Source organism: Zalophus californianus, chromosome 4 (genome assembly GCF_009762305.2).
Source record: "Zalophus californianus isolate mZalCal1 chromosome 4, mZalCal1.pri.v2, whole genome shotgun sequence".
NCBI classification, from domain to species: Eukaryota; Metazoa; Chordata; class Mammalia; order Carnivora; family Otariidae; genus Zalophus; species Zalophus californianus.
In genome coordinates this window covers 24,865,105-24,891,072 of record NC_045598.1, presented here as the reverse complement: position 1 = coordinate 24,891,072, position 25,968 = coordinate 24,865,105, and the positions used below count along the sequence as shown (strand labels likewise).

The window sequence follows — 25,968 nt, the reverse complement described above, 5'->3', positions numbered from 1 at the left end:
GCTACCAGGAGGATAGAGTGGGAGGTGGGCCTAGCAATACAGTTTATTAGCTCACAGAGAGCACTGAATGCTAGATTAAGGAATTCGGGCTTTATTCTGTAAATCCCTTGCAGATAGGGGACCCTGTCTGTCTTATCTAGTAATGCCTCCACTTTGTAGATGCTTAACGAATGACTGTATTCTTTATTAATTAATGCTGTTAACAAAAGAAGTGTCGGAAGGTGGACCAGTTGGGAATCACCATGTGATCTATCCTGGCCTATGTTTTAGAGATGAACTAACCTCAGTACCATTTGCTGTAAGGGGCAATCATCCTATTCGTGAGCAAAGGCAAACCGAAACCACCACCCTGGGGATGAAGGCGGTCGGGGTGACAGAATTGGGGGAGGGGGCCAAGAAAACCAGTTGGGTTAGCGCCTCCACAAGATGGCTGCCCTGGAACCCCATGACTGGCAGGAGGCGGAGCTCCGCCCCAGCACGCCCGGCCCCACCCCGCTCGGCCCCGCCCAGCACCCCCCTCTCGGCGCGGCGGTGGCGGGGGGCGGTGCGGGTTGTGAGGTGTCTCCGCGGAGCGCCTGCGCAGTGGGCAGCGGCGCGCGGGGCGGAGGCTTTATAATCACTTCGACGCCGCCGCTCGGCTTCTATCTCGGGGAGGGCGGCTGAGGCGGCGGCAGTCGCCGCGCCGGTTGAGGGGGCGCTGAGGCGGGAGCTGTGGCGGCGCTGGGCGCCCCTCGCTCCTCGGCCTCTGGGGGCCATGGGCTCTGAGAAGGACTCCGAGTCGCCGCGCTCTACATCTCTACACGCGGCCGCGCCCGACCCCAAGTGCCGCAGCGGCGGCCGGCGCCGGCGCCTCACCTTCCACGGTGTCTTCTCGGCCTCGGCCCGCGGTCGCCGCGCCCGGGCCAAGCCACAGGCCGAGCCACCGCCCCCGGCCGCGCCGCCGCCGCCCGCCCCGGTCCCGGCCGCGGCCCAGGCCCCGCCGCCCGAGGCGCTGCCCACCGAGCCGGCCGCCGAGGCGGAGGCGGAGGCCGCGGCTACCGCCGGGCCCGGGTTCGACGATGAGGAGGCGACAGAGGGCGGCGGCCCCGGCCCGGAGGAGGTGGAGTGCCCGCTCTGCCTGGTTCGGCTGCCGCCCGAGCGGGCCCCTCGCCTGCTCAGCTGTCCGCACCGCTCGTGCCGGGACTGCCTCCGCCACTACCTGCGCCTGGAGATCAGCGAGAGTCGGGTGCCCATCAGCTGCCCCGAGTGCAGCGAGCGACTCAACCCGCACGACATCCGCCTGCTGCTCGCCGACCCGCCGCTCATGCACAAGTACGAGGAGTTCATGCTGCGCCGCTACCTGGCCTCGGACCCCGACTGCCGCTGGTGCCCGGCCCCGGACTGCGGGTGAGCGCGGGGGCGTGGCCGCCAGGGCAGGGGCTGCGGCGGAGGGGACCCGGGTCGGGGGACTGGACCCCCACCCAGCGTGTGGCCGGCCCGGAGAGGCGGTCCTCGGTGCAGCGTGTGCGTGTGTGTGTCCCAGCACCGGGGGAGAGGTGAGGGCTGGAGGGAGGAGAAGGCGGCAACTGCGGCGGGTTGGTAACTGGTCACCGTCCGCAAGCCCAGACGAGCGGGGGAAGGCACCCGCCACCCGCCCTGCCCGAGGGCTTGAAGTGGGGGCTGAGCAGTCGGTGAGGGGAAGGGAGCTGTCCATCAAGTCAGGAGGCAGGGAGAGGCTTTTAGGTAGGGTGCACGCCCCTCTGTCCAGAGGTAGGGGCCATGTCTTAATGACGGCGGGGAGGCGATAACTGGCAAAGGAAGGGATGAGAATATTCTGAGGGCCTCACAGCGTTCGGAGGGGTGTGTCCCTTTGGCCAGGGGCAGACTTCGCAGCATTACGGGGGAAGGTGTGTTCTTCCTGACCACAGCTGCTAAAGTTGGGATGGAGGTGATGGAAATGGCACTAGGGGGAAAGGACAGCTCACTGGCAGCTCTGGGGCTCTCTGAGCGTTGTGTGCCTTCTGTGCCAAGCTGTTGGGAGGCCCCCTGTGGTTCTTACACTGCTGCCTTGGGCAGGGTGAGGAGTGGACGGACCTTTTCTTTGTCCAGAGAAGCAACGGGGCACTGAGAAGAAGGATGCCCAGAGGCTGACGCGGTAGGAGAAAATGTGTTATCCAGCCCCTCTGATCTTGAGTTCTTGACGACAGTCTTTTTAAGGCACCATGTATCCTGAATTTTTAAGGTCAGTGAGAAAATATGCAATATGTGCAGAGACAGAATACCACCAGATTTTACTGTCTAAAGTATTCAGTGGAGACCACCCTACCACCACTTAAAAAAAAAATCTGTTATTGTCAGTACATCCCATGAATGGTTGCATGCAGCAAAGAAGAGCTTATCTAAGTGATTGGAAGTCAAACTGTGCCATTTACCAGTTCTGTGACCTTGGGCAGATCATTTTATTCTTATGTGTTATGTTTTGGGGACAAAAAGACGCCAGGGACTCCTTGCAGTGTGTGAATGTAATGGTAGTAAAAAAGCTGCATGGGCCTTTGCTTCAAAGGAGTTAAGAAGGGCTTTTAATTGTAGCTTGTATACCAAGGCTGTTTTAAGTTTTCTATGATGCTGGGGCACCCTGGGTGGCTCACTCATTAAGCGTCTGTCTTCGGCTCAGGTCATGATCCCAGGGTCCTGGGATCAAGCCCCGCCATCGGGCTCTCTGCTCATCGGAGAGCCTGCTTCTCCCTCTCCCTCTGCCTGCCACTCTGCCTACTTGTGCTCTCTCTCTCTCTGTCAAATAAATAAATAAAATCTTAAAAAAAAAAGATTTCTATGATGCTACTATTTGTCCCCTTGAAAAGAAGCTGTCTTAAGAGTGTCTAGGAGAGTAAGAAGAGTTAACGTCTGTCTTTCTATTCTGCCAGACTTGTTTAGAGATGGGTGTGTTATTTAACCTCACTGAGATGGGGTTTCTAAATTACTTTGAAGTGTGGTCAAAGGTATGGTGTTTGTCTATGGTAGATCACTTTCACTTTGAATTACTAAGTGTTGGAAACAACCTTGTAGGCTCTTACATCTGGTGGCCTGGTGATCTCACTGGCCTTAGGAGGCTAATGTATATGATAGGTTTTATAAATACTATTGATCTATTTTCTGAACCAAAGGAATATTTACTTAAGAGAACACTGCATGGTTAATTTTGACATAGTATATTAACTCCTTTTTGAGATGTGTTTCCTTGAATTTTAACTGAGAAATGTGGCGTTGCTGATTATTTTTCTGGAAAAGCTCCCTTTTTGTTTTTATTTCTCTAAAGTCAATGACTGTTTTTGCTCACAACATTAAAAATGGACAGGAATTAATTTATAATCTTTATGGTGACAACTGTAAACCATTACTAAAAGTTAATAAAGAATTAAGGCCATTTCTTATTTTAGCCAAGTATTGGTTTAGTATCATCTAGAGGGTTTTTTTAACTAGTTAAAAGCATATAATAATTTTATATATTTTTTTTAATGTGTTATCTGTGGGTTTAAAGAAGGTGAAGTCGGCAGAAAGAAAGAAAGCTGGCATCCAAGTATCCCAGGTGCCAGGCGTACATAATTTAATTTGATCCTTACAACATTGTAAGATAGATTTGATTTAGTTTTACAGATGAGAAAACTGAAATTTAAATAAATTGAGTCACTGTTCAGGGTCATATAGCTAGTGGGTGGTGGAACCAGCCTTGAAACACTGGTCTTAACTCCAACCAAGGCCAATATTCTTTTCTCTCAACCTTTCCTTTTTTTAAAAAAAGCATGCACTTGTTGGCATTATTGGGGATGCTACTGTTTGTATCATTTTATCAAATGTGGCCTAAGGACAACTTTGAGAGAGCCATGGATCTGAAATCTAGTTTCTTTTCTGATTCTTTTTGTGAACAGCCTCTTATCTACTTTATTTTTCTTATCTGAAATAGGCCTAATCCTTTCCTGACTTGAGAAGCTTAATTGATGTTTGCAAAGTGTTTCTTTTTTTTTTTTAATTTAAAGATTTTATTTATGTCAGAGAGCGAGAGAGAGCACAAGCAGGGGGAGTGGCAGGCAGAGGAGGCAGAAGGAGAAGCAGGCTCCCCACCGAGCAGGGAGCCCGATGCAGGACTTGATCCCAGGACACTGGGATCATGACCTGAGCCAAAGGCAGATGCTTAACCGAGTGAGCCACCCAGGCGTCCCTTTGCAAAGTGTTTTGAGGTCTGCAATTGGAGATGTTAGATAAACAGGGCGTAACTTTAAAATTCTGTCATTTCCCAAACAGGTATCTGAGTTCCCTGGGGATGTGGCCAATGGTTTTGCCACCTCTCTTGAATGCCAGTAGAAAAACAGCTTGTTTTGTTTTGTTTTGTTTCAAACTGTTCTATTCTTCTGTGTCTGGTAAAAATCATGAATGAGCAGTAAGTGTAATCCCTAGTTCTCTTCTTCTTGTACCTGACCATTTTTACTTTACTCACAAATCAAGTTCTTGTGGCCAAATTTATCAAGTCCTCCCTTCACTCTGTGTGTGTATGTATATGTATTTAATAGGGTAGGGCTCCCTGCTCAGTGAGGAGTCTGCTTCTCCCTCTGCCCCTCCCCGTGCTCATGCTCCCTCTCCCTCTTTCTCTCTCTCAAATAAATAAAATCTTAAAAAAAAAATTATATTTGGCAGGGTGAAGGGGGTATGTAAGTGGTCTTACAGAGTTCTGGTCATTAGTTTCACTGTGATTATGATAATGAGAACACTATATATTAAAAGTTTTTTGTTTACAAAATAATTGTAGAGCAGAGTCCTGAATTTTTCTTTTCCCATACTTGAATATGATCTTATTCATAAATAAGAGAACAAGTTTCAGTGGGGCAACATTTACATTATTGTTTAATATTATTAAGTACAATATTACCAAGTATATTTAAAACATACTTTCAAATGAGATAAAACTAACTCAAAATATAAATAACTGACATTTTTATAGTTCTTTATAATCTTCAGATTATAAGCTTATTCAGGAATAATTTTAGTTTCATACAGGTGGATGGTGATGGTACACTTATTTTATAAAGGAGAAAACAGTTCAGAGAAGTTTAAGTTCAATGTCTCATAGCTAATAAATGGTGCAGTTGATACCCCTTAGAGTCTCTGCTTAAGCCTGAGTCTTCTCAGAAACCCCTACATCATGTAAATATATAATGTTTTCCTCTCAAGTACCCTGTTACCGATCTTTAAACCCTTTTAGAATCTCTAGAAGACTGAGGGATGAGCAAAGGAGGCAACAGAAAATTTCCTGGTGTGTAGGGGCAGATCTTCTGTACAGATGAATAGGAGATAAGGCTGTCTTGACCTAAATTCTTTGTGCAGGTTCACCACTCCAGCCTCTCATTGCTGGCTCTTTCTCCTGCAGAGTCCCCCTCCTACCTGACCCTAACAGGTAGTATCAGCTGTTGGCCTTCCTGGGCAACTGGGCTAGACCATCCCATAAATAGGAAGCTTCTGTTCATCTCTAGCACATTTATGAAGGAAGAACAAACTCCTTGAGCAGACAAATTTCTCAGTCAGTGGAAAGGGATTTTTTTTCCTCTCTGAAGCCTTCCTACATCTTTTATCTCTCTCTCTCTCTTTCTCTCTGGTATGACATTTTAAAAATTGAGATATAGCTGATCTGGACGTCTTCTCTTAATTTAGCTCTGTACCTTCTATATTCACAACTCTTCACTCTGTCCCCCACCCCTCACTTGCGCATCTACGTCCAACTCCATACATCTTTCCCATATTTGCCAGTGTATCATTCTAAAGTGGAACATTTTATATCACTCCCCTGCTTCAAACTGTTCATATTTGACCTATAAAATGACTTCTTATGTCTTTAAGTACTGATTATTTATATGATCTACCCTTATAATTTAAGCCCCTTTACAGTCTACTACCATCTTTTCATCTTGTTTGCTATTTTTCACTTACATCAATATTTTACAATGTATATTTTGGTATTACTGGAAAGGTAAACATTTTGTGATCAAATAAGCTTGGGAAGTATTGGATTTAACAAAATGTATTTCTGAGCTTTTTATACCCTTTAAACATGCTAATATACACTATATATTTTGCTAATGCTAATATACAGTATAAATCTCCAATGTGGTGTAATTTTCCCAAACTTAAATCAACAGGAAACATGTTTTTGTTTTTTCTATGGCATCTTAAACTGACACTTTCCCTGATTATTTGCAGTTTTCTAAACTCCTTTAACAGTTACTCTGTACAGTTACTCTGTCTTCTGTTAGTGTCCTTATTTAACAATGAATCTTGTGCTCTGAATAGATTGAGAGTTCCTCTAGCCTAGGTTATCCATATTCCAACTTTTTCTACAACTCTGAGCAAAATTTTTCATTAGATCCCAGAAGAATGGGATAGTTGAATTTTGATGAGGTAGATAAAGAAAATGAAGAGCCCAGTTTTTGAAAGAGACACAGATAATGGGAGTGGAGGGCAAGAAGAGGACAGACAGATGATCATTCAGTGGACACTTTTGAGAATTACGTAGTGTTGAACTTTCCTTAAGTGAATATTGGGTATTACAAAAAGGACTTAGACATCCTCTTTACAGGGAGTTTGGCCTGTTAGAAGAGATTAGATAGATAGATATAGATAACAGATTATAAATTCAGTGTAATACATACTAAAGAAAACACAAATGCTCTTAGAGGGTAGATGAAAGATTTTGCATGATGGTGTCAAGAAAGACTTCACAGAGGAGGTAATATTTGATCTGGGCCTTGAAGAATGTAAGTAGGAATTTATACCAGGCAAACAATGATGCGAGTAGAGAAAACGGCATCTTAAACCAGAGTGTTTTGAGCAAGTGAAATGCATAGAGGTATAAAAATACAGTAGTAGGTCTGGAATCTAGTTTGGTCAGCCTCTGGATGCACAATATAGAGAGCATGATCTGGAAAGTAACTAGAGATCAATCTGAAAAGGTAGACTGGACTCCAATTGATAGACTTACCTAAGCCATGCAAAGAAGTTTAGGTTTGAAGGACTTTTATTTTCTTTTTTGTTGAATGATTTTAAGTAAAAGAGTTACATAATGATAGATAACCTTCTGGAATTGGAACTTGGACTGGAGTGGGGAATAAGGAGACCAGATATTAGTCTCTTTCAGTTGTCTGGCCAAGAGGTGACATAAATTTAAACTAGGGCAAAAAAAAAAAGAGGAAGAGAGTAAGAGTACAAACCATGACACCTTGGCGCATTTCTCCTGCCCTCACACATGCTCAGGGTCCATTTGTAAATGAAGCTATGTGGCCTGGAGCTAGAAAGTTCAAACATGGTATAGGAACACATTTCTTTAACTACTAGGGTCTGTTAGAGCATAATCAAATTCATAATAATGGGATTTTTTTCTCCAGGGCCGAAGTTAGGTAATGCTGTGGTCTAGCCTGTCACATATTATATTTCTGAAGACTTAAGAAATTAGTAAATTTATATAAACATAAGGGGAGGGGGAAGGATACATCTGTTTTCTTAGCAGCACGTAATTTCCATCACCCTCTATTTAGCTTCTTCTTTCTCCCCTCTTATTTAGCTTCTAATTAGCAAACCTGAATTCTTGGTTAAGCCAAGAGCAGGGTAGGAGATAGGCTCCAGGGTAGGACATGGAAGAGAAGGAACAAGATTGTCAAAGCGGATTTGGTCTCAAGGATGAAGTTTTTTTCCGACTACCTGAGGAAGATTACCCTATTCAGAATTTAGGGGTTTGCTCCTAAAATGGGCTTAGACAAAATTTTAGGTCTAAGTTCTAGTACCTGGCATATAGTAAACCAATAGATACATGGATAACGTTTAAAGATTGCTTTAGGGTAAAGTAATAGCCCAGGAGAAGAGTTAGAATGGCCTGGGGAAAGTAAAAAACTAAACAGGAGAGGGTCTCAATCATTCATTCAACACAAGTATTTTGAGCATGAACCAGTATGCTAGACCCTGAAGATTAAAACATGGATGATACTTTTCGTTGAGTCTAGTCTGGTTGGGGAAGCACACATATAAACAGATAATTAATGTGATAAGTAGTATAAAGTAATTGTACATAGGCATAAAGTAGGCAGCCAGCCGCCTGGAGAGGTTAAGTATTAAGGAGATTTCATAGGGAAGATGACATTTGAGCTGGTTCTTAAGTGGATAAGTATTTGCCAGGGCAAGAAGAAAGGAAAGAACATTCTAGGCAGAAGGAGTAGATTATGCAAAGGCCAGGAAGTAGGATAAAATGTGCTATATATTTTTTTTAAAGACTTTATTTATTCACTTGAGAGAGAGAGAGAATGCGAGATAGAGAGCACAAGAGGGAAGAGGGTCAGAGGGAGAAGCAGACTCCCCACTGAGTGGGGAGCCTGATGTGGGACTCGATCCCAGGACTCCAGGACCAAGACCTGAGCTGAAGGCAGTTGCTTAACCAACTGAGCCACCCAGGCGCCCAAAATGTGCTATATTTTTATACCATACCTTTCAGGGCAAGATCTCAAATGCAGTTCTAGAATATGTTTGGTTACACTTGACGGTGGCAGGCACCTATATCTCCATTTTTGGGATAGAGGTTAAGGCTTGGAGATTTAAATTAGCTCAGTGTCATGCAGTATGAGTCAGGGACAAGGAGCCCAGACCAGGCGCCCAAAAACAGGAATGCCAAGTCTCGTGCCCTGAGTAATTCTGTGTCATGGTAATAGATTGTTGTGGGCTCATGAGTATTTGGGATTATTTTACTTCCTTGGAACCAAATTCCACACCCAAAAGTGACATTATCAATCTGGTCAAGTGTTCGTCTTAAAAGAAAAAAAAATCTGTTAATAAGTATTTATTTCCACCAGGTGAGGTAGCAATAGATCAGGAAATGATCAAGGCTTCTTGACTGTCTATGTAATTTGTATCATCAGAAGTTGATTTAAGGTACTGAGGTCATCCAGTACCTTTCCCATTTAACACAAAATAGCAAGCATGTCACTTTCTTTAGGAGAAACATTGTTTATCTGTAGTAGCTATTTTGCAGCTAGGTTGGGTAAATTTGCTCAGAACTCCTATAGGATATGAATCATTTGCATTCATACATTGACCTATTCTCACTTTGCTCTTTCTGAGAAGAGTTTTAGTACAGATTGTATTATATAACACAAATGATATGTCATTGATATTTTCAGTGTCATTCTCAAATCACCTTGCAGAATCTATAATAAATCTGAGAACTTGAGTTGCTGTTATGAACATCTAATGTACATTCAAAAAAACAAACAGTAGAATAAATCCAAGAAAAAGTTATTAGCTTTTTTTATAAGTTGCTTGAGGTCTTTGGCTATTGGAGGAGAAAGTGGAATAGGGGACAACAAAGCCCAACGGCAACACCTAAGCCTGCACTTACTGACCTGTTTAAAAATTGTTTGAACTTTCACAACTGCTATTTTCCCTTCTTTGTTTCTTTAAATTACTTTTTAAATTTTTTTTAAGTCTTCACTTGTTAGGGTAATATGAACATTTGGTTGACATATTTTGAACTAGTCAGAAGGGCTAATGGTTGTAAATATATTGGATTGTTTGTGAGAGAATAATTCTTGGAAAATAAATGTTAATTACAAGAAACAGTTGATGTTGGAGCAGATGGATTCTGAGTTGTGCATCTTTACTAAGAATATGTGTCAGAAGAGAGAAGGAAGGGGAGGGAGATAATAGCCTTATTATGTATTAATTAGTAAGGTAGATGAGTGGTATTCTTGGATTCTGGAGCCTGTCAAGGAAGTAGATATTTCAAGGTATAGATTTGAGCTAAAAAAAAAAAAAAATGAAAAATAAAATGAGCTTTCAGTAGAAGTTGATCCTGAATCCATCTGTGGCTATTGTCTCAGGCTGTATGCTCAGACCAGCTTCACTGTGGAAGTTAAAAATGAAAAAGTATACTTTAGTTTCGCTATACTTTCATTTTACAAACGTTCTGTCCTTTAATGTAAACAAATTCTAATCTCTCTAAATATAGCAAACCATCAAAACGATATAGTTTTGGGGCGCCTGGGTGGCTCAGTTGGTTAAGCGACTGCCTTCGGCTCAGGTCATGATCCTGGAGTCCCGGGATCGAGTCCCGCATCGGGCTCCCTGCTCAGCAGGGAGTCTGCTTCTCCCTCTGACCCTCTTCCCTCTCGTGCTCTCTATCTCTCATTCTCTCTCTCTCAAATAAATAAAATCTTTGGAAAAAAAAAAAAACGATATAGTTTTGTACCCTGTTATTTGTGAAACTTGCTGTGGTAAACTGCTCTTAAACTATGACTGAATCCAGGCTAAATATTATATTTTCCCCTTTTTCTTTAGAAGGTAAATGATTTGTGTTTTTAGAATCTCAAGACGAAATTTACTTTCTCACATCGAATATGTTTTACAGTTTGTTAGGCATGCTTGTGTGTGTGTGTTATGTGTCACATGTATACTCTTCTTTACATGGTGGGTAGTGGTAAGGAGTGTCAGCATCACCCCGCCAAAACTGGTGAATAATGTCTGTCTTTTTCCGATCATTCTTACCTTACTGATACCTCTTCCTATTTCCTTACCCAGTTATGCAGTTATTGCCTATGGCTGTGCCAGCTGCCCAAAGCTGACCTGTGAGAGGGAAGGCTGCCAAACGGAGTTCTGCTACCACTGCAAGCAAATATGGCATCCAAATCAGACATGCGATATGGCCCGGCAGCAGAGGGCGCAGGCTTTGCGAGTGCGGACCAAGCACACTTCAGGTCTCAGTTACGGGCAAGAATCTGGACCAGGTATGAGTTGGCATTGTCTCATTTTTCTCTTTATTTGATATTTCATAATGTGAGCCTAAAGCTGGGAGAGATTATTTTACTGTATAACCAAGTCTTTTCTGGGATCAGAGAGCAGAAAATACTTGGTAATACTCTCAATATTATATTTGATATGTAGTTTCTTTCTCTGACAACTGTAGGTTTTCCAACCTATAAATTGGTAAAATTGGAATGCAACAAAATTGAATTGTTTAGTTTCTACCTTTTTAATGATATGTCTTATACTGGAGAGTATATAGGTCCTTTTGCGAGGGACTTTTTCAAAACTTTAATTGTGAGCAGAAAGACAATTAGTATTAAACCTCTACTATCTTCCTACTAGCTTTAAGTGCATCACCACTTTTGGAAGTAGGGTACAGAGTGAAGGAAAGGAAATAATATTAGTATGGTTTAATGATTAACCTTAAAAGGAGGAACCTTGGCAAGTCAGAGTAAACCTATTTAAAAATGTCAGTGGGTTTATTGCCTTTTATAAATGTATTTTATTTCACTGATGTCATTTGGGAGAGGCTGGTAGGAAAGATTTTACCATTCACTTTTTCCTGGCACAGCATAACCTAAATTGTCATTTTAATAGGATAGTTCCTAGCTTGCTGTGAAAATTACTAGGTGTGTGCTACATAGCATATCCAATTATTTTTAGGTTTTGAATTTGAAAGTATCATGGGAGGGGTCTGTGGGTTGTGTTAACAGCACATCACAATGATACTTGCTGAGCCTGAGAAATGAATTTCCTGAGCTAAAGTTTTTCAAAACTTAAAGCCAATTCCAAGCTGCAGACTATTATTCCTGCAGAACTCTGCTTTGAATCCTGCCAGCCTATTGGCTGGTGAAATTCCATTTTTCTTGGAACCATCTTTGTCTCTAGGGAAGTCTTCTTGTTCAGAGTGTGGCTTAAGTGCTATGTAAGATGCCAGTTTTGGGGATAGGCAGCTCAGTATGAGACAGGATTCATTTTATGAAAATTCCTGAGGTCTAGACATAGCCAGCCTTCCAGTGAAGTGGGTTGCACAGTTTGGAATTCTCAGCCAAGAGTTCTTGACTGTCTCCTCACTTTTTATATATATTCCTAGGAATAATAAATCAAATTAGGTTTAACTGGGGGTGTTTTTCTGCCCAATCTTCCTTCCCCCCCTTAGCAGATGACATCAAGCCATGCCCACGATGCAGTGCTTACATTATCAAGATGAATGATGGAAGCTGTAATCATATGACCTGTGCAGTGTGTGGCTGTGAATTCTGTTGGCTTTGTATGAAAGAGATTTCAGATTTGCATTACCTCAGGTGAGATGGGAAATGTGTCCATTGCTTTATAGTCTTGTTCTTTTACTGATTTAGGGAAAAGGATGTCAAAAAGACACGGTTGTCTGTCCTCTCATTGCAGTATAAGGAAGCTATAAAAAGTTCTTCTCAAACACTCCTGTGACCATGTTTTTCTTCAGTTCAGCAACTTCCAGGGACTATTTTCATTACCTTCCAGATAGAGTTCAATTTCCCTAGCATGGCTTTGCCACAGTCTGGCCCTAATCTCCTTTTCTAGCTTTTTCCATGTTGTTTTTATACATGCTATATTCCGGTAACCTGGGCTTGCTATTCCCTGTGTTTCCTCTGGCTACCTTTCTTGTTCATGTTCTTTCATAATTGTTCATGTTCTTCCCTTTGCCCAGAATACTTTCTGATCACGTCACCCTCCCAGCAACCCCCTCTTCTCTCAACCTGTTCAGTTCTTATTTCCCCTTCAGGGTCCACTTAAATGCCATTTCATCTATGATGCCTTCCCCAACTTTTTCTGCCTCATTCTTCTGTATTGGCATTCCTTAAATGTTTCATTATAAACATCACTACTTTTACTTCATATACATATTGAATTTTGCTAAACTGCATACATTTATTAAGGCCAGAGTTACCTTTTTACAGTTCCTTGCATGTAATGACTTTACAAAGAATTCAGAGTGAATATTAAAATATTGTCCTGAAGGAGTTAATATTTACAAACTTAACATTCATTGTGTGGATGAAACATTACATTTCCAATATAGCAAACATTGAGTTACTTACACTGTACTGATTATCGGGAAAACAGAGGTGTGTAAGACATGATCCCTACTTTCAAAATTGCTTATCCTGTCTAGTAAGAGAAGACAAGACAAAGGGAGTGAGCAAAAATGGTTGAACACAGAAGGACTGAGTATAAAAGTAGCCAAACTCAAGAGTATGAAACTGACATAAAGGGTGTGACAAAGTCTTTTTATATCCTTCCCCAGAAACATAGTTTACAGTATCTATTGGCTATGGGTAGGACACATGCCAAGAAAACTATTCAAATCAGTGTTCATTAGCTGTAGGGCACAGCGCTTTTGAACGAGATGTCAAGCGTGTAGGTTGTGCAGGATCCCAAGTAGTGTATCAATCAAGGAAGCTGGATCAGTGTTGGGTTAGGGAGGACAGAGTTCAATAGCAAAGAAAGGAAAAGAGGTTTCAAGTCTGGAAGCTGTCTTTACAAACAAAAGTAAAGGGCCCAGAGCTCTAATCTGACCTTGTCTTTTGCTCCCCCTCATGTAATATATTCATTTCTTAAAACCTCTTGTAACCATTAATCATCTTATTGAAAAAGAAGGCTCTTGCTCTTATCAAGCCCTCTGTTGACAACAGCTGCATTTGTAATATTGATATTAACTTTAGCATGTTTCCTCTGCAGCCCCTCTGGCTGCACATTCTGGGGCAAGAAGCCGTGGAGCCGTAAGAAGAAAATTCTTTGGCAGCTGGGAACACTGATTGGTGCGCCAGTGGGGATTTCCCTCATTGCTGGCATTGCCATTCCTGCCATGGTCATTGGCATTCCTGTTTATGTTGGCAGGAAGGTAAGACATGCTGAGTTCTGTGTGTGTTCTATCCCCAGGTTTGTTGGTAAAGTTTTGAAGGAAATAGGGAGGAGCTTATATTTCAGAGCTTCCTGAAAACCAGCTGGTTCTTAGATAAAAATAACCTTAATTTCTTAAATGGATTTTCATAAACCCCAAGAGATCTGAAAGTTCTTATTAGCATCCTGGGCCTGGTTTGTCTCAGTGACTTAAAGGTGAAATACTTTCCTCACAACTCTGAGTTATTTTGTCTCTTCTTGGATTAACTTTTTCTGTATTAGTTTATGTCACCCTGGTCTGAGTTAGGTTAAAATTTGAGAAAGATGGCCTCTTGGTATGGGATATATTTTAATATAGATGGAATATTCACTTGTCTTTTTCCACCCCAGCAAAAAGACTGATATCCTAACCTGCTGACCTGGATTTTCTTTCTTATTCTTAGATTCACAGCAGGTATGAGGGAAGGAAAACCTCCAAACATAAGAGGAATTTGGCTATCACAGGAGGAGTGACTTTGTCAGTCATTGCATCCCCAGTTATCGCTGCAGTTAGTGTGGGTAAGCTAGCCCAGACTGCGACTCTTCTCCTTCCTTCCCTCTCTTTTCTTCCACCACACCCCCCTACCCAGCTTTCTGACAATAGCAGTTTAGCCAGCTGGCTAGATGTTTCACCTTGGAGGCTCCTACATTTTATGCCAAACCCACCTTGGAAGTTAACTCTATTAGGCACTGTTACTGTGATTAGCAGCCACACTAAATTGTCAGAGTTTGGGATCTTTCATTCCTAAATTAGTGCTTAGAACTCTGTCTGGCTCAGAGAAAAGGTTAAATTAAAGAATATTACTTTAAGGCCTAGTTTTTCACCTTTTATCTTCCTTCTCCACTTGCTAGGGAACCCACAAAATAAAATTACTTTTATTTTGATTTGGTTAATGCCTCACAGTATTTTGGGAGGCATAAGGGTTTGTTTTAGAATAAGAATATTGTAACTAACATTTATTAAGGCTCTCCATGTACCAGGAGCAGTTCTGAGGGTTTTGCGTGTATTAGTTCATTTAATCCTCACAGCAGTACCAGTTGTAATAGTAAGGTGCTGTAATTTGCCCAAGGTCACTTAGCTGGAACATGAATCAAGGCAATCTGACTTCAGAGCCTGTGCTCTTAACAGCTAAGCACATTCTGCCTTCACAGCAGTAAGATTTTGGAATTAACATCCTGTGGTGATCCTAAACCCCAGGAGTCACTTATTTAATGTTTGAGTATTGATTGGTTCTTGGATTAGCATGTCAGCAGAGAGTAGAAGAGGGAAAATGAAATCAACATATACTTACTGTGCTGGGCACTGAACATACCTTCTCTTTTGATTATTGACAACCCTAGGAAGATATGTGAGATTATACAGCTTGTAAATTGGAGCCAGGATTCTAATCCAGGCCTTTCTAATTCCCAAGACCAGTCATCATTCTGTTAGACCCAGCTACCTCTTCTGTCTTTCTTTGGCCCTTTATAAAGTGGTTTGTCTGTGCTCAGGCTGGGAAGGAGAATTTAGGGCAGTTGCAACCTGATGGCCTGCTGACTTGTTTCCTTCTCCTCCCCCAGGTATTGGCGTCCCCATTATGCTGGCTTATGTCTATGGGGTTGTGCCCATTTCTCTCTGTCGTGGAGGTGGCTGTGGAGTTAGCACGGCAAACGGAAAGGGGGTGAAAATTGAGTTTGATGAAGATGATGGTCCAATCACAGGTAAAGGGAGGATTTTAATTTCCCTTTGAATTTATGGTGCAGAAAATAAAAATCAGTAGAATTCAGCACATTTTACAGAGACATTGTCATTGGATTACTTTGGATAATGAGCTTTGTGGGGGGTAAAGTATTTTTAGCTTTTCATTTCTTTGTCCCAGAATTATTAGGTTAATTCCTCTGGTACTTGGCTCTGTGTGGCAGGTACAAACTAGTAGGATTCCAAGTAACTCCAAGTATGCTGGTAATAGTAGTGATTATAATAAAGTCTTATATCTGCACAGTACTTTATAATTTTCAGAGGACTTTACACAGTTATTATCTCACCTGGTTTTTACAATAGCTTTCTGAATAGGGAGGGTAGGGGCTATTATTATCCCCATTTAATGGGAACTTCTTTAAGCTTTTGTCTCAACGTCTGTTAAATGGGTTTAAGAGCTTCTGCAGAGCTGGGACTAGAGCAAGTCTTCCAGCTTCTTTTTTTGTTCCCCTGACTTCTACTTTGATGTTTTCACTTTATCATATTAACTAAGCTAGGGCACAGAGAGTCCCACAGTTTTTGAAGCTTCAACTAGAATCAACACCTAACATGACCTAAACATGTTTTGAAATCTTCATGTTTGATTAGATGGCATCTGTGATATAATGGACGGAATAGTGGACTTAGAATCGGAAGTGTAGTTTCATGTGACCAGCCGTGACTTGGACACGTCATTTAGTTCTAGACTTTCATTTTCTCCTCTAAAATTCAGTCTGTTATTGCGTAGTTATTGGGAAGATTAAATATTAACAATATGTTAAAACACCTGATGTGTGGTGGCTGCATATAGTATCTGTTCATTAAGTGAGTAAATGAGGATTTTTCTACATGAACATTCTCCACTCTGAAGAATCATTACAGGAAAATAACAGACTCTATTTTGATGCTGTGTTATCTTGAATTGATGTGTTTGGTTCCATCCCCAGTGGCCGATGCCTGGCGAGCCCTCAAGAATCCCAGCATTGGGGAAAGCAGCATTGAAGGTCTGACTAGCGTACTGAGCACCAGCGGAAGTCCTACAGATGGACTCAGTGTTATGCAGGGTCCATACAGCGAGACAGCCAGCTTTGCAGCTCTCTCAGGGGGCACTCTGAGTGGTGGCATTCTTTCCAGTGGCAAGGGAAAATACAGCAGGTAAGCAAATGGATAATTTCTTTTTTTTTTTTTTAAAGATTTTATTTATTTATTTGAGAGAGAGAGAATGAGATAGAGAGCACGAGAGGGAAGAGGGTCAGAGGGAGAAGCAGACTCCCTGCCGAGCAGGGAGCCTGATGCGGGACTCGATCCCGGGACTCCAGGATCATGACCTGAGCCGAAGGCAGTCGCTTAACTAACTGAGCCACCCAGGCGCCCAGCAAATGGATAATTTCTGACAGAACCAGTTGGAATGATAAGAAGTAACATACCTGTATTGAGCCATGTCTCTATGCTAGGCACATCTCATATATCATCTCATTTTGATGTAATCATCAGTGGTTTGTGGGGTTTTTTGTTATCTTTTTTTTCTTTTAATTTTATAATAAGAAAACAGGCTCTGAAACGTTAAATGACTTACAGAAAGTTCAGTGTTTTTTCCACTGCACCATAGTGGATCCATATAAAGAGCAATCCTGACTTCAGATTTTCCCTCTAAACATTAGGCTGCCTGCTTCTAGAAGGGAAAGCATGCATTTTTGTAGAATTCCCAAGGCTGTGCTACCCATTAGGCTTGTCATTGACTTTCAATTGAATAGCATTTATACTGTGTCTTGTTGGCTTACTGGTGCTGTATTACCTTCTTATTCTTATTCCCATTTGATAGATAAGGAAAATCAGTTCTATGAATTTGTGTTGAGAAGCTGTAAAGCTTTATGACTAAAAATGTTATGACTTGCTTAGTCATTTTACCAGTTAGATAAACCAGAACATATTCAGAGGAGCATAGCAGGCGTTATATGAGAAGCAGTTAGTTGAATGCACTGGAGAAGAGAGACCTGCAGATGGGGCAGAACAAGGTAGGCAAGTAGGAGAAATGGTTGCCTTCAGATATCTGAAGGACTTTGAACAGGAAGAAAGGATTCTGACTCATGCCAAGAGGTAGATTAAGACAACTTGGCGGAAGCTAGAAGGAAACTTAATTTTGTTTCATTATAGAGAATATTGGGAAAATCTGTATAAAAGGTCAAAGAAGGATTAGATTACTTTAGAAGATACTGAGCTGCCTATCCCTGGAAGTGTTTAAAGTAAGACCAGATGGCCATTTGGCTATTAGAAGGAGTCAAGCAACAGATGACAGATGGACTGGATCCCACACCTGAGTGCCTGTCAGTCACCTGGGAGCCTCTTAAAAATAGATTGCAGGGCCTTATCCCAAAATTAATAAATTGAATCTCCTGGAGGTAGGACCTAGGGATCTGTGTTTTGAAAAGGTTCCCCAGGTGATTCTAGCAGAGTCATTGCACAAGCTAGCATCTGGGAAGCGCCTAAGTGATGACATTTGTGAAAGGCCTCTTCCAATTCTGAGAGTCTATGGAAGAGCTGAAACTAGAACGCGGGTCTCTGATTCGACACACTTTCCATTCCACTGCCTCATTTTCCTGGGCCATGGCACATTCTTGAAGGGTATCTGAGGCTGGAGCTGCAGAGTGAAGGTGTGGGCAGTAGGATGGGGGTTGCTTGACTGTGCAGCTGAAAGCTGCTGCTGACCTGTCTGTGCCTCATGACTCTGGTCGTCTCTTGTTAGGGGATCCCGCCCCCACATGCCAACCATCACCCTTGTAAATAAGCAGACAGACATAATTGGAGACTGACTTGCTGAAATTGCAGCTTAGCCAGTCCAGCTGTTCCAGTTCTGTGAAAGCCTTTTATAGGAAGTGAATGAGTCAGATGGGTTTGACTGTGAAACCTATTAAGAGGAAATACTTAGGTGTGCAGCAAACTGGTGTTAGAGCCAAGGAGGGAAGTAGTTATGGGTTCTCAGCTTTGAGACACCATCGGGAAAGTTTGCTGCTCCTGTGGGAGGTCAGATCCTCAATGTCCTTTAATCTTGTAGCCTGGGGGTAATTTGATTGCTAAGTGTTTTGAGTTCCTCTGTGCAAGACACGAAGGGTAAAGTGTGAATGAGATGTGGTCTCTCCTTTTTTTGGAACTCACAGATGAGTGAGGGAGAGATGCATAAATTGATTTAATAAATAGGTAGATGCTGTGGGAGCATTTAACAGGGAATGACTGGTTTGCTGGGAGAGTGAGGGGGATGATACTTCCTCTGCTGTTAAGGACTGAATATGAGTTTGTCACATAGAGAAAGGAAACTTCCAGAGAGAGGGAATAGCATGTGCAAAGTCATGGAGGTAAACAACACATATAGGTGTGTAAGGAAAGAAAGAATTCAGAGTGATTATGATTTGGAACCTATGGTGAGAGATGGAACTGGAGAGAGCTTGGAGGCAGATCAGAAAACCAGGAGAGGACTGTTGGCAGTAGAGAGCCAAGAGAGGACTGTTAAAGTGATCAGGACTTTGTCCACATTGGCACTGATCTGGAAGGTGTTGGACTTGAACTTAGGGCTGCTGGAGAGAGAACCCAGTTGCAATTTTCCAGGCAGGAGATGTTCCAACGCCTAAAGTTAAGTAGTAGCACTGGGGGTAGAAAGGAGGGGACGATTGCAGTAGATATTCAAGAGAAAAACTGTGTGGGCATCTACTTGAGCTATTTGACAATTGGAGAAGATCAGATCAACTCAATTTGCAAGAGAATAATAGAGATGTGGTGCCAGGAAGCAGACTGTCTTGGAATACCCAGGTCTCGTATTAACTTGATCGTCCCCTCTTTACACAGGTTAGAAGTCCAAGCCGATGTCCAAAAGGAAATTTTCCCCAAAGACACAGCCAGTCTTGGTGCAATTAGTGACAACGCAAGTACTCGTGCTATGGCCGGTTCCATAATCAGTTCCTACAACCCACAGGACAGGTATGTGAACAGTCAGAGTTGCCCAGGAGAGGTTACAGTTTGTGGTCGGGTCCTAGGCCTTCAGAAGCTCAATGCCTCATGTTAGGGCTGTGAGTACCATCAGATGGGATATAGAGTGTGTGCCCTGAGTGCACTGGGCAGGTTCTTGTTATAAGAGTGTTTGGGATCTCTTGATTGATTCTTCTTCTTAGCACTTGATTTTTAGGGGTTTCTTTCTTCCTTTTCTTCCCTTCCCCCATTTTTTGGGTCTTTTTTGGCTATCGTATAATTATTCTCATGAAATGTAAGGAGCTAAATTGCTGTTCACTGATGTCTGTGGGTCTGTGGCTTTTGCTCTCATGTCACCCTTTGCCTGATGTGACTCCTGTCACCTAGTTCTCTTTATTTTTGAGAAGCTAGTATAACTGATAGGGTGTGATTGCAGCACTCCCTACTGGAGAGGTTCTGGTTTCTCTTAATTGTGACACAGTAGTAAAACAGTAGGAATCTTCTTCCACTTTCGTATTTAAGTAGGATAGTGTGAGGGTCTGACCCTTAGTTGAATTTTGAAAGCTCTTTTTTGGTTATGTGAAGAAATTAGCAGAGGTGTGTGTGTGTTCTTAATCATCAAAAGGGATCTAGTTCTTCATCTTATTTGAGAGGTTAAATTTTTGTTTTTGCTAAAAGTGAGCTTTAGTCTACAGTTTACCTATGTTTTGGACTTCCTAATCCTGAACCCACAAACTGCTTGTACCAACAGGTATAGCATGACCCATACATGACTCAGCAAAGTGGATTTTGTCTCCACAGAGAATGCAACAACATGGAAATCCAAGTGGACATTGAAGCCAAACCGAGCCACTATCAGCTGGTGAGTGGAAGCAGCACGGAGGACTCGCTCCATGTTCATGCTCAGATGGCAGAGAATGAAGAAGAAGGTAGTGGTCGTGGCGGCAGTGGCAGCAATGAAGAGGATCCCTCCTGCAAACACCAAAGCTGTGAACAGAAAGACTGTCTGGCCAGCAAAGCTTGGGACATCAGCCTGGCCCAGCCCGAGAGCATCCGAAGTGACCTGGAGAGCTCTGATACGCAGTCAGACGATGTGCCAGACATCACCTCAGATGAGTGTGGCTCCCCTCGCTCCCATACGGCAGCCTGCCCCTCGACTCCCAGAGCCCAAGGTGCACCGAGCCCAAGTGCCCATATGAACCTCTCTGCCCCAGCCGAGGGGAAGACTGTCTTGAAGCCAGAAGGTGCAGAAGCCGGAGTATGAAGTGGAATGAATGCTCCTGTTCTGAGAAGCACACTTGTTGTAACTGCATCTTTTGGAATTTTTTTGGGGGGAGGCGGGGATTTATGTATTTTATTTCAAAGATTCTCTGGTCACAGGTTTTCCCCAGGGAAATGCTGAGAAATTTGCAGTTTCTTACCAGAAAAAACATGGAGATTTTTGCCCTTAGTCCTGCCCCCACCCCCTCCCTCCTTTTTTTAGTTTTAATTTATTGGTTAAAGTGATGGTGGCAATCCGTGAGGTGTGTCAAAGAGTGTACAGATGTATGTGTATATGTTGTATGTATGCTAACATATTACCGAAAGACACATTTTAATAAAGATTTCTGTCATAATTCAACCCAATCTCATTTTCCTTGGCTTGGATAGTTCTACAGAGCCAAGTGTTTGCATAGACCACTCACGTCTTTAACAGTCTCTAGATCGGAGTTTTCCCAATCCCAGGAAAGGGTTGTATTCTAATTAGACTGTGGTGGAGTCCTCTATAAACCAACGACTCCTAGCCTGACAGGAAGCAAAGGTAGCTTGCTTTGGACTGCGTGGTCAGACTGAAGACTTAGCGGAGTCAGCCATATGGAGAAGCTGTAGATTAAAATGAACCTTGTTTGCCCTCTAGAGGCAGCTGTGCAGTTTTGCTGTTAAAGCTTTACTTCTCTGCATTGTAGTCGCTTGTAGAAATGTACTTCAGAGGAGGGAAGAGGGGTGGCTGTTCAGTGGCTCTTCAGAGAAAGCCCAGTGAATGGTGCAGGGTTACAACTTGGGGACAGAGTGTTCTTACTGGAGAAGGAAAGGTACTGATTTTGCCTAATCACCAAGCAATAACCCAGGTGTTTGTTATATTCTCTGGTATGCACTCCCTGTTCCAAAAAGCTTTCTCGTTTTGCCAATGTAGTTTAAGTAAGAGGGCCTAAGGAATCTGACTAAAATTTGTAATAAAAGGAGAGAGGAGACATGCCATCAGAATCTCAACATTTAATTTTATCTGCTCTTATAAAGTCATCAGAATTGAGCTAAGTTGGTACTACTCAGGGTTTTGGCTCTGTCTAGAATAATGACCTTAGCAAGAAAGCTCATACATAGTGTAGCAGAAAACCTAAAAGATTCATGAAACCTGGTGTAAGATTCTAAATCTGGCAGTAACTTTGTGACTGTGAATCAGTTTCTCTCTCATGCCCCTAATTTCCCCAACTCTTAAACAATATTTAAGGAGCTTCCAGTGCCAAACTTCTCTAGCCCCTTAGCCCTGGGCCCACAGGAAGAGTTGAAAACATCCTTTCCCTGAAGGACCAGATGGCTTTCTGTTTCCTTTCACAGATGCACCTGCTCCTTGTCTTCCTGGCCTGTGCTTTACCACAATGAGGAGGATGAGTCTGGACGACAATTTGGAAGATCCTTATCTCTTGGGCACTGCAGCTAGACTGAGCACATTTCCCTGCACCTAGGACAGGAAGTGCTCTTAGTGGACTTCGGGTCTCTGGAAGAAAGTGCCCTAGTGTTCTTGTGTGAAAAGGGGACTTGTTGGAAAAAGGGGCAGACAGTCTGGAAATCTCTGAAATGCAAATAATCAACTCAAGATTGCAATTCTCTGAAGCCTCACCAGGACAGCCGTTAACTTGGATAAAATCAAAGAAGTCTTTTGGAGGGGCAAGAGTCAGCAGCCAAACCTGTGTTGTTATCTAGGCTCCGCTTCTTCCCACTGTGAGACTTGGGCAGTGGCCTCTGAGTCTGTTTTCACTTAGCCAACACGGGGAAAACAATCCTTAACTATGGGGTTGTAAAGATTAAGTGAGATGGTGTACTGAAATGCTTTTGGTGAAGACCCATGTTTTTTTCCTCCTGCAGGAATAAGAGGAAATAAGTTAAGGGAGATTATGGGTGCCATCTAAGAAAAGCCCGGAACTCTAGACCAGAAGCTATGAAAAACTAAACTTACTCTAATCCTTTGCAACACTCCTGTTGTAGATCCTAGACATTAGTTGATGAAAAGGCCCTTCAGCGCCGCCTGGAGGAGAGCATGAGTAATGCATTGGGAAAGTTCTCCCTTTAGAAAATGGGGAAAGTTTAACTTCCTCTTTGTACAGCATTCATTCATTTTGAAATGCCTACCGCATTTCAAGTGTAGAATACAGCAACGAAGAAAACACAAAATTATTGTCCCCGTGGAACTTACACTCTAGTGGGGAAAGACCATCAGGTCTATAACCTGGATGAGGATTAGTGCACTGAAGAAAGCAAAGCAGGGAGAGGGAAGAGAGAATGGTAGATGGTGTTACTTCAGATGGTAGTATAGGCCTCCTTGATAAAAGTAACTTTATCAGAGTCCTAAGGGGAGTGAGGAAGAACCAAGTGAATATCTAGAGGAAGAACATACCAGGCATTAGGAATAGAGTACAAAGGCTCTTTGGTGGAACATCCTTAGTCTGATTAAAACACGTGCACACACACACACAGCTTAGAGACCTATGACAGGGGATGAGAGTATGTAGTTTAGCAAAACAGCTCTGAAGACAAGGAAATTTTAAGTTTCTCTGAGGCCAGGAAGAGAGGTAATCTTCAAACCAGACAGATGGGATGCTTGCAAGTCAACTTTCAAAGGGGCTAAAACTGGGAGAGGGTGTGTCTGGTCACCAGTCCTACTTGGATGGGCTAATGTAAAGAAACTCATGGATATGGTACTTATTCATTCTGACCCTAATATACTTTCTTGTACTCCAGAGCCTGGAAAGCTAAAAACTACATGTCTTAAACTTTCTTAAACCAAGGTTCTGAATATAATTTAAGTTTTGCCAATTAAATGTGCAAACAAGATGTGGAAGGAAGAAGTGACTGAGGGGTCATCTTCAGCTATTTTGATTTTTTATTTTGATTTATTTTGCTACTGCAAGGATATAGAGGCTGTGGGTTTCTCTTCAACAGTATTCCAATATCTGTCCATAGTTTTGTGAATGAAGGGCTTCCTGATCCATAAATAACAGTGATATGTGTTCTTATAGTCAGCCTGTGGTGGCCTCCTGATGCCTCATCCTTTTTTTTTTTTTTTAAAGATTTTATTTATTCATTAGAGAGAGAGAGAGAGAGAGAGCACATGAGGTGGGGGAGGGTCAGAGGGAGAAGCAGACTCCCCGCTGAGCAGGGAGCCCGATGCGGGACTCGATCCCGGGACTCCAGGATCATGACCTGAGCCGAAGGCAGTCGCTTAACCAACTGAGCCACCCAGGCGCCCTGATGCCTCATCTTGATGGTCGCAGAGGTCTACCAGGGTAGACCAGTCAGTTTTTCCTGGAGGTCCGTCCTAGAGCCCACTTGCTCAGGCTTTCCAATCCTTGCAAGCACCTAATTTATTTGTATTGAATCCTTTTCTACTTAAAATAGGTAGAAGGGTTTTGTTTCTTACAACTACTAAACGCTGATAATGGTATTTGGTTCCAAAAATGGTTATAGGCAATAGGCCGTCAAACATGGGACTCTTAGATTAGTTGTGACTCTGTTGGACTTGAAGGAAATGAGGATAAAATTGCCATTGGAAAGCAGTAGACAAAGATTACTTATATTTGTGGTCACTTGAAATGTCTTTTGGAGGACTTTGGCAGATCAAATGGCTGCCACTACAGACCATCATGTAAGAAATGAGGGCCTAGATGGTGGTGGCTGTGCTAAAGAAGTAAAGGAAAGAGGGGTGCCTGGATGGCTCAGTCGGTTAAGCATCTGACTCTTGGTTTCGGCTGGGGTCATGATCTCAGGATCTTGGGATTGAGCCCCACATTGGGCTCCATGCTCAGCTGCGCTGTCTGCTCGGGATTCTCTCCCTCTCCTGCTGCCCCTCATCCCCTCCCCCACACACATGGGTGCACTTGTGCATGTGCGCCCTTTCTCTCAAATAAATAAATAAATAATTTTTTTTTAAAAAGTAAAGGAAATAAAACCAAAGGCTCAAGAACTTTATGTTTTCAGCTGAAAGCTTGTATAGGAGAGCCCCAGAAGAATTTCATCTCTTGCAACTACAAGGCTGGTATACATGAAAATCAGAAGGAGATTCTGGGTTATAGAATTACAACATAAGTTGAATTCATAGCCTTACCATCTCTCTCTTTTTTTTTTTTTTAAGATTTTTTATTTATTTGACAGAGAGGGAACACAAGCCAGGGGGGCGTGGGAGAGGGAGAAGCAGGCTCCTGACTGAGCAGGGAGCCTGATGTGGGGCTCCATCCCAGGACACTGAGATCAAGACCTGAGCCGAAGGCAGATGCTTAGTGACTGAGCCACCCCCTTATCACGTCTCTTATGTGAAAATTATAGCATTGTTTGGGAGAGAGTGGGACCCTGAAATGAGAAATGAGGACATTTGAGTGGATTTGGATAAACTCCAGTGTTCTGAATCCAGAGTCCACTTACCTTCTCTGACCGGCAGAAACAGCCTTTCTTCCCCTCACTGATGTGGCTGGTCCTGTCTTACTTGGAGACCCTCGGGTACTTGCCTTGAAAGGGAATGCCAATACTTATATCCCACCCACTACCCCGTATTGCCACCAGATCTGTAGAGTCCCATCCCAGTATGCTTTTGGAAGCAAACACAAAGTGTGATCTAAGGGAAGTCTTACAGAATTGTAAGATTTTGTTGATTTGAATCAGCAGAAGCCTGGATTTTAAAAGTTTAGACCAGGAAGAAAAGAACATTATTTTCATTTGGGTTGAATTTATTAATATGAAAATCCTAGAGATACTGGATTCAATATATTGACTTTAGCAGCTAAGAGTCCTTAGCTGGTTGGTTAGATGAAGCCTGGACTGAACAGTGGTCTACACTCAAATTGAAATGCCAGACATTCCTTAGTATAGCATTAAAAGATGAATCCAAAAACATGAACATAGAAATGTTGATGCAGATTTATCATATGTGTGACTTATTCATCTAATTTTGCCCTCCAGAATTGCTCAGAGGATATTCCTTTCACGAAGGAATTGGAAAGTACACAGATAAGGGGAACACCTCATCTGGAAAAATACTATAGTTTGTATCCTCCATAGGCTGGGATTGAAGCTCGGAGATGCTGCTGTTGAAATGGAATCCCTGATATCAGTGAGGATGATGGGATCCTGGGGTGGCAGGGGCCAAGGGGCAATCCCAAGGCAACAGAGCTGGGGTCGATGGTCCTATTTGGTTTGTATAACCCAAAGCAAGACTCCAGATCTGGCAGAAAGAGGCCTATTTTGAGTCACCAAAATGGAGTTACAAACTCTCACTGAATTCTCAGACCCAAGGCCCTTGAATAAAGGGGTGCTTAGTGCCC

General features: G+C 42.8%; 1 protein-coding gene across 4 annotated transcripts; it reads left to right on the top strand.

Annotated features, from left to right (window-relative positions):
* The first annotated feature begins 576 nt into the window (after positions 1 to 576).
* Positions 577 to 23,743, top strand: RNF19B (ring finger protein 19B). 4 transcript variants are annotated; one of them, XM_027607178.2, is made up of 10 exons: positions 585 to 1,386; positions 10,582 to 10,787; positions 11,966 to 12,110; positions 13,525 to 13,687; positions 14,130 to 14,244; positions 15,286 to 15,426; positions 16,390 to 16,597; positions 19,280 to 19,411; positions 20,201 to 20,702; positions 21,995 to 23,743. In XM_027607178.2, exons 1-9 carry the CDS (start codon positions 755 to 757, stop codon positions 20,661 to 20,663), a joined length of 2,205 nt encoding a protein of 734 aa, XP_027462979.1. In that variant the 5' UTR covers positions 585 to 754; the 3' UTR covers positions 20,664 to 20,702; positions 21,995 to 23,743. The 4 variants fall into 4 exon arrangements, with proteins under 4 accessions (XP_027462996.1, XP_027462979.1, XP_027462973.1 ...); XM_027607172.1 differs by lacking the exon at positions 21,995 to 23,743 and having other exon boundaries at positions 586 to 1,386; positions 20,201 to 21,020; XM_027607187.1 differs by lacking the exon at positions 21,995 to 23,743 and having other exon boundaries at positions 587 to 1,386; positions 11,969 to 12,110; positions 20,201 to 21,020.
* Positions 23,744 to 25,968: the final 2,225 nt, after the last annotated feature.